Source organism: Orycteropus afer, unplaced genomic scaffold (assembly GCF_000298275.1).
Source record: "Orycteropus afer afer isolate SDZICR_OR568_19922 unplaced genomic scaffold, OryAfe1.0 scaffold00292, whole genome shotgun sequence".
NCBI classification, from domain to species: domain Eukaryota; kingdom Metazoa; phylum Chordata; class Mammalia; order Tubulidentata; family Orycteropodidae; genus Orycteropus; species Orycteropus afer.
Genome location: NW_006921879.1, coordinates 3,254,005 through 3,262,306, shown reverse-complemented (window position 1 = coordinate 3,262,306; position 8,302 = coordinate 3,254,005). Strand labels below are relative to the sequence as shown.

The window sequence follows — 8,302 nt, the reverse complement described above, 5'->3', positions numbered from 1 at the left end:
ATTGTACCCTGGAGGACTCTCTCATGATTGGCTCCTTTTCAGAAAGTGCCCTCACCTGAGCCCATGCTATCCCACCCCAATGGGGCAGAACATGGGACCTTTTCATAGGATTGCCTCCTCAGTCCTGACAGTATAGTATATTTGCAGCAGTAGAAGTGGTAGTGTGACAACATTTAAGCCTGGGGCTGCTTCCGCCTGCTAGGTGGACAGGAGGTGGTGGAGGCCAACCCTGTCTTCCTCACTTAGGCTGGCGTGAGTATTACTAAGTACCTCCAAGCTTGCTGATCTGCTTGTAGTATTCAAAAGGTGGAGAACAGGGGCTAGTTTCTTCTTCATCTCCAGTAATCCTGGGCAAGAATGGCTAAACAAAATTTCCACGTGGAAAAGCATCTTCCCTTTGCTTTCACTTTGTAGGCAACTGGATATGCTATCCAGGGAGGGATCAATTGATTGAGGCAGAAGTATGGCCTAACAGGACACAACCTAGGGCTAGAAGTGATGGTGTTCTAGGGTGGGGAAGGGAAGATGAGATTTATTATTTGCCAAAATTGTAGAATAGTAGTTTCTGGGATTTCTGGTGGCATAGTAGCTAAAGCATTTGTCTGCTAACCAGAAGGCTGGTGGTTCAAACCCACCAGCCACTCCTCGGAAGGAAGGTTGGGCAATCTACTTCCATAGTGATACCACCCCGGAAACCCAAGGAGGGGTCGCTGTGAGTCAGATTTGACGTGACTGCAGTGAGTTTGATTTTGGTTTTGGAGTAGAGTTTCTAGAAATAAAACCCTCTATGATAGTTTATGATTTCCTAAGGCACTTCATATGAATTATGTTATTTTACATTTTTATCTTCTCAACCAGGCTGTCAGAAATATGCAGAAATGAGCATTACCCCTGTTATCCTGTGAAGATTGATGTGCAGATGTCCAGATTGATGAAGGTGATTTGACCAGAATCTTCCAGACAGTAAGAGGCAGAGGTGGGACTTCAAACCAGATCTTTTGACTCTAACTTAGAGCTTTCCTGATGCACCAGCCATATTGTCCTTTAACAGGATTTGAGTGTCCTATAGGAGTTCCGGTAGCATAGTGCCTAAGGCACTTGACTGCTAACCAGAACGCTGGTGATTCAAACCCACCAGCCACTCCTCGGAAGGAAGATGGGGTAATCTACTTCTGTAGTGATACTATCTTGGAAACCCAAGGAGGGGTCGCTATGAGTTGGGTCCGACTCAATGGCACATAACAACAACAACAATATAGGAACCCCAGAAGATGTTCAGCCCTAGGGATGCATGACCTGCTAGTCTTTGAAAAATATCATGGGGGAGAGGCATGTTTGACTTGGGGAATGGAGAGGGATAAATGAGAGAAGCAGGATAATAATAAGGTGAGCTCTGCTTTCCTTTTCCTTTTTGCTCTGGAATCAAGAAGAAACCAAGACTAAGCTATAGGTGCTGAGCAGAGGACCATAGAGAGGGCATGGAGATGGTAGCAATAGAGGGGAACAAAGCACTATCCAGTAGCTTAGTAAAGAGGTCCCCTCCCTCAAGCTGGGTCCAGACTGGGTAGACAGTATGGAAGGCCCCAGCTAGTCAATAAATTGCCCAGAGTTTCAGGGAGATCAGATCTGTTCACCTAACTAAAGATCCCTTCATCACCCACTCAAGGTTAGGGCGCAGAGGATTTTGCACATTTCATGTAAATGGAACCATATAATATATGATTCTTTGTGACTCTTCTTTCTCTCAGCATAATGTTTTCAAGGCCCATCCATGTTGTAGCATAGAATGGGTATAACACCCTGTAATATGTTGTAGCATGGAATGGGTGTAACGTAACTTCCTGTCCAGTGTAAATATTCCACAGACTAGACCTTCCACTTGTCTACCCTATGTGCATGCTCCTCGGGGAAGAGTTCACAGCTAGAGAAGAAACGCAGATGGGTTGGGAAGGGTTCATTCCACCTGCTTACGGTGAGTTTTTGATCACGATAATTGCTGTGGAAGACCATGAGTGTCAGCAAAACCCAGGTGAGCAGCCCTGAGGCATAGGGGTCATATGAGGGGACCCCAGTTGAGATGAGTGCACAGCAACCATTTGGCATTTCTGGGCTGCTTGTAAGGTAGCACTTCCTGTTGTAAACCAAGACATGTAGCTTTGCTTTCATTAAGCTTCTTGATATTTTAGATGTAAGAGAGTGATTTTCCACTGGGTATCCCAGCGGTGCCTGTACCGGAGAGGGTATATTTTAGGAGCTCTGGTAGCATAGTGCCTAAGGCACTTGACTGCTCACCAGAAGGCTGGCGGTTCAAACCCACCAGCCACTCCTCGGAAGGAAGGTTGGGCAATCCTACTTCCATAGTGATACTGCCTCGGAAACCCAAGGAGGGGTCGCTATGAGTCGGGGCCGACTCGACGGCAAACAACAACAACAACAATAATACTGGCAATATTTGCAGAGATGTATTTTGAGAGTTAAGTGAGTCTTGCTTTCTCATCTTACTATTTTCAGATTTAGTGACCAAGCCCCAGCTAACTCTCTGTGTTATCCTTATTGATTTTATAAACTTCTAATATATCTGCTCTTAGTAATCACTGTGTGTTTCTGCTGTGCCCAGGGGTCTTGTACTCCTCCTGTGACATTCTTTCTTTAGGGTCATTGGTGGTGAATCATGCTACAACATGGATGAAGCTTTAACATTACGTTAAGTAAAAGAAGCCAGGATAACATATTGTATGAGTCCGTTTATGTGAAATATCTAGAATAGGTAAATCCATAAAGCCACTAAGTAAAATAGCGGTTGTCAAGTACTGGGGGAGGGAGATTTTGGGAGTGCCTGCTAATGGGTCCAGGGTTTCTTTTTGAGATTATAAAAATACTCTAAAATTGATTGTGGTGATGGATGTACAATTCTGTGAATATATTAGAAGCCAGTGAATTGTACACTTTAACTGGGTGAATTGTATGCTTCTTTCTTTTTTTTTTTTTTAACAAAGATTTTTGGCAATACATGATCCAGAGAGTTGACAGGAGATAATGGAAATATGACAGGACTACACTGAGGTGGGGCAGTTCTTGGACTGACTTTGCACAGAATTTGCTGATACAGAATTCTGACTCAGTATAGGTGGGTAGAGATTAACTCAGTCCTCCAGATTTCACTAGTTCATTTTTCCATTTTGTCGTAGTCCATTCCATAGATCTCTTGGTTACCAGAGAGCACATGGCCCGCTCAATCCAGAAGTCCAAGCCAATCCCCCAAGCTATTAGTTTTTGTTTCTTATTTGTTTATCACTTTTTTTGGTTTTCTTTAATAAAACTTTTTCTACACTAAGGTCAAAACCAACATTCTCCTATCTTTCCTTTTAGAAGTTTTAAACATTCACATTTGAGACGTTTTGACATTCCCATTTAAGTTTTCTGCCCATCTAAAATGGATGTGAATGTCTGATAGGAGGGAAGGAAACCAATTTTATTTTTCCCCATGTGAAAAAGCAACAGGACTTGAATCTATTTTGGAAGCAGATCACCAGGCATTTCTTCTGAGGTGCCTCTGGGTGGACTTGAACCTCCAATCTTTAGATTAACAGTCAAGTATATGAACTGTTAGTAACCTTCCAGCTCTGACATATATCACTGTTCCATATTTGTGTGGATCTGTTTCAGAGCTCTGTTTTGTTCCGTTGGTTATTTCATCTATACATGTGCCAACAGCATTTCACCTTAGACATTCTAGTTTAAAAATTCTTGATTTCTTCAAGAGCAAGTCCCTCCATCTTATTCTTCTTTTCCAGTAATGTCTTTCTATTTTAGGTCCTTTGCTGATTTACATTTTCCATCCAAATAGGATTACAATGTTACTGCTAGTTTATAACCTGTTTTGAAAAAACTGTAGAGTATATTAAATATATTGTGAATATTTTTTCATTATAAAATAGAATTGTTAATGACATATGATATATGTGGTAGTTAAGGTTGTGTGTCAACTTGGCTGGGCCTGGTTGAGTGTCTGGGCAGCTGGATGTAGTTATTCCCCATGGTGAGACTGGCAATCAATTCCATGGTGGAATCCACTGGAGCAGCTGAGTAGCTGCTTTAGAGGTGTGATCTGCTTCCAGTATATAAGCAGCAGCTTTGAAGAAGGTCTCTAGCCTTTTGGCACTCTTGGACCCTGCATGTAGCCAAGTCTTCATTCAGCAGCCTGCCATACTCTGCCGATCTTGGGACTGTCTCTGGACTTGAATCAATGGCCTACTGTGTGGTTTGGTGATATCAGGACTGCACCTTTTTACTTGTTGACCTAGGGTTTGTCAGCCTCAGCAGCCAGCAGCTGCCTGAGTGAAGAGATGCCTTTAGTTCCAGTGGGCAGGGAGAAAGAGGCAGGGCTGACGCCCAAGGTCAAGAGGCTTTCACCTAGCCCCTAGAGCCTGGCACTTTGAACTTGGACTTCTAGCCTCCAAAACTGTAAGAAAATAAATCTCTGTTTGTTCGAGCCATCCCATTTGTGGTATATTTCTGTTAGAGTGGCACTAGGTAACCAAAACTGTATGTTACCGTTTGAATGTAACATAATTTATTACTCTATTTCCCAGTTTAAAAAATTTAAATTGTTGCCAAATTTTCATTATTATAAGCAATCTGTTGTGAATATTCTTGTGGCAAAATCTTTTTAATGTTTCCATGATTATTTTCTCACAACAGAAGTAGAATGTCTGAGTCTAAGAATCCACTCAGTTTGAAAGATTTTGTTATAAATTACTAAATGGCCTTTTAGAAAATTTGTAGGAGATGTTTGAGAGTGCAGGTCTCATGGTATCCTTGTTAATGGTGGACAATTCTCATTTTAAATGACATTTTCCAATTTGACAGGCAAATAATTTAAAGCCAAGTTAAATTCGGATTACAAATCTAATTTGGATTAATCAAATTCTATCTGTGTTTTCCTAGTGAATAGCCATGGGTTTTCATACCCTGTCCAGTCCCTGTTGCTGTGGAGTCAGTCCTGACTCATGGTAATCCTATATGTGTCAGAGTAGAATTGTGTTCCACAGGGTTTTCAATGGCTTAGTTTTTGAAAGTAGATCACCAGGCCTTTCTTCTGAGGTGCCTCTGGGTACACTTGAACCTCCAACTTTAGATTAGCAACTGAGTATATTAACCATTTACACCTGAGCATGTTAACTGTTTGCACCTTCCAGGGACTCCTTTTGTACAATGAATATGATCCTAAGTATTATCTCTCTTTTTCCCATTAGTACAAATGAGCCAGGCCCATCAGGCCCATGGAGAATCACACTAAGATGGTAACAGAATTCATTTTGCTGGGATTTCCCCTCAGCAGGGAGGTGGAGCTGCTGTTCTTGGTGCTGCTGCTGCCCACGTTCCTACTGACCTTCCTAGGGAACCTATTCATCATCTCCATCGTGCTGTCCTACTCTCGCCTCCACACTCCCATGTACTTCTTCCTATGCAACCTCTCTGTCTTGGACATCCTCTTTACCTCAGTCATTTCCCCAAAAGTGATGGCCAGCTTAGCATCTGGGGATAAAACCATCTCCTTTGCTGAATGTATCACCCAGTGTTATTTCTACTTTTTCCTGGGCACAGTGGAGTTTCTCCTACTAACAGTCATGTCCTATGATCGCTATGTTGCCATTTGCTATCCCCTGAGATACAGCATCATCATGAGACCTTCTGTCTGCACTGGGACTGTTGTGTTCTCTTGGATGGGAGGCTTCCTGTCTGTCCTTTTTCCATCTATCTTCATCTCCCAGCTGCCCTTCTGTGGTTCTAACATCATTAACCATTTCTTCTGTGACAGTGGGCCCCTGCTGGCCCTGGCCTGTGCAGACATCACTGCCATTGAGCTGATGGATTTTATGCTTTCGTCCACAGTCATCCTTTGCTGCATAGTCCTTGTAGCCTATTCCTACACATACATCATCTCGACAATAGTACACATCCCTTCTTCAAGAGGGAGGAAGAAGGCCTTTAACACCTGTGCTTCCCATCTGACCATAGTTGTGATTTCAGGGAGCATCACTGTGTTTATCTATGTGACTCCCTCCCAGAAAGAATATCTGGATGTCAACAAGATCCCTTCAGTACTGAGCAGTGTGGTGGTGCCATTCCTCAACCCATTTATATACACCCTGAGGAACGACACAGTGTTGGGGGTCCTCAGGGATGTGTGGGCCAGGGTTCAAGCCATCTTAGAAAAGAGGATGAGATCAGTGCTGAGGAATAGATTGTCCTTTAACAAAGGCCACTGAGGAGTGACCAGTCCTTCCTGCTTTTCATCTCCATGTATTCATTTTATAAAGTCCCAGTATTAGAAAGAACCTGCCCTAACAAAAGGGTGAGCTAAAGAAGTGATCCTGACAAATCTGTAATGGAAAGAACACTAAGTTTGGAGACAAGAACTTAGACTTTGACCTTGGTTTTAACTGTAATTCTGTGGCCACAGCTGTGTCACTAGCCACTCTTGCTCTCAGTGCTCTCATATGAAGAGGGACAGGGCTGGATTTGAAGAATTCTAAGTCCCTAGACACATTGGGTATTCTAAGAACTTCCAAGGGTACCATGCAGCCCATATCCTCTTGTTGTTGGATGCTGTTGAGTCAATTCTGATTCATAGTGACCCCATGTAACTGAGTAGAATATCCCCATAGGGTTTTCTGGCCATAATTTTTATGGGAGCAAATCACTACGTCTTTCTTCCATGAAGCCACTGGGTTTGTTCAAACTGCCAACCTCTCAGCAACTGAGTGCTTAGCCCTTGGGCTATCAGGACTCCCTGTGTTCTATTAAAAGTCCTGATTTTGCGGCCCTGTTCCTCGCTGATCCTGAACACAACTGTTTCATCAGCTTGGAACAAAGTCTTTACTGGACCTCTCTTTCTTTCCAACTTCTCCCTGAATCTTTCTAGGAATTTCCTTCATTATTCTTCAATCTATTGCAATATTGTATAATCCACTGTTTTCCCTCAGTGTACATTTGTAATGATTGTGTGTGTGTGTAGTTGTGTCAATAAACAATTTAATAATATTGTTTTCTGTGGTAGAACATATTCATAATATCTAACTTGTGCACATACTTTTTAAGACATGGTCCTGTTCCCCCAGTCTTGGATATTGGCCTATGGGTTGATACCTGACCAAAGCTGCAAATCTATTGCCTGGGTGGTGATCTATGAGCTATATGGCCTGGGTGGGACAGATAAACTTTGCAATCAAATATCTCTTTTTGCAAAATTTTAACTAAGAGACCCAAAGATTGGATCAGACAATGGTAATGTTCTCCCTGGAAGCTCAAGTAGGGCTGGAGTGGCCATTTTCAAGGCCATGTACAAACTGATGAGTAATTAGAGGAAGCCATTCTGTGCATTGATGAGCTTGGATTTGGTGTGTAGAAAGAGAGACAAGAGCCTAAGTGCCGCAGAGAAAGACAGAGTGAGGGACTCTCTTCTCTAATGACTTCCCAGGCCAGGGAGCTGGACTGGCCCCATATAGGTCAGTGGTTCAAGTCAGTGCAAGCCAAATCTTTCAATGTCATCAGAAGCTCTGAAGTCTCACTTTCTGATCTCTATGCCTCTAGCACTGCAGCATTCATTTGGCCTGAATGAACACCAGCCTTCCAGATAGAACAGGTCAGAAGGACACATATGCCCATAAGGCAACTCTGTAGAATTCCATGGAAATAAATGAACACCACCCAAATGAAAACAGAAGGTATTGATTCATAACTAGCAAGAGTAGCCACCATCACTTATGTTTGGCCAACTCAAAAGCCAGCAGAGGAGTGGCATAGCTTTATAGTAGCAAAAAGGGGAAGGTTCAGGTATGCTCTGATGAGAGTTTTTTGGCATGGGGAAGCTGGAGGTAGACTAACTAGTAGTGAGAATTTAATGTGATTTGTTGGGTGAGCATACATGGCTTTCTTTGGTTGCCCTAAATTGCAAAGGGAGGAGAGCCAAAATAGGGAAGCTGGAAGTCAGGACTGCCCTTCTGTTCTGGGTTATGGTTTGGCGTCTTAGACAGGGTATTGTTGTTAGGTGCCATCGAGTTGGCTCCAACTCATAGCGACACTTTGTACAACAGAACAAAACACTGAAACACTGCCTGGTCCTGTGCCAGCCTCCCAATCCTTTCTATACCTGAGCCCATTGTGGCAGCCATTGCACCAATCCGTCTCACTGAGCTCCTTCCGCTTTTTCACTGACCCTCTAATTTACCAAGAATGATATCCTTCTCCAGAAAATGGTCCTTTTTGACAATATGACCAAAAGAGGTAAGATGAAGTC

General features: G+C 42.9%; 1 protein-coding gene across 1 annotated transcript; it reads left to right on the top strand.

The window, feature by feature from the left end:
* The first annotated feature begins 5,282 nt into the window (after positions 1-5,282).
* On the top strand, positions 5,283-6,335 carry LOC103205849 (olfactory receptor 6J1). The gene is given in 1 exon segment (XM_007951240.1): positions 5,283-6,335. A coding segment is annotated over 1 exon segment (1,053 nt).
* Positions 6,336-8,302: the final 1,967 nt, after the last annotated feature.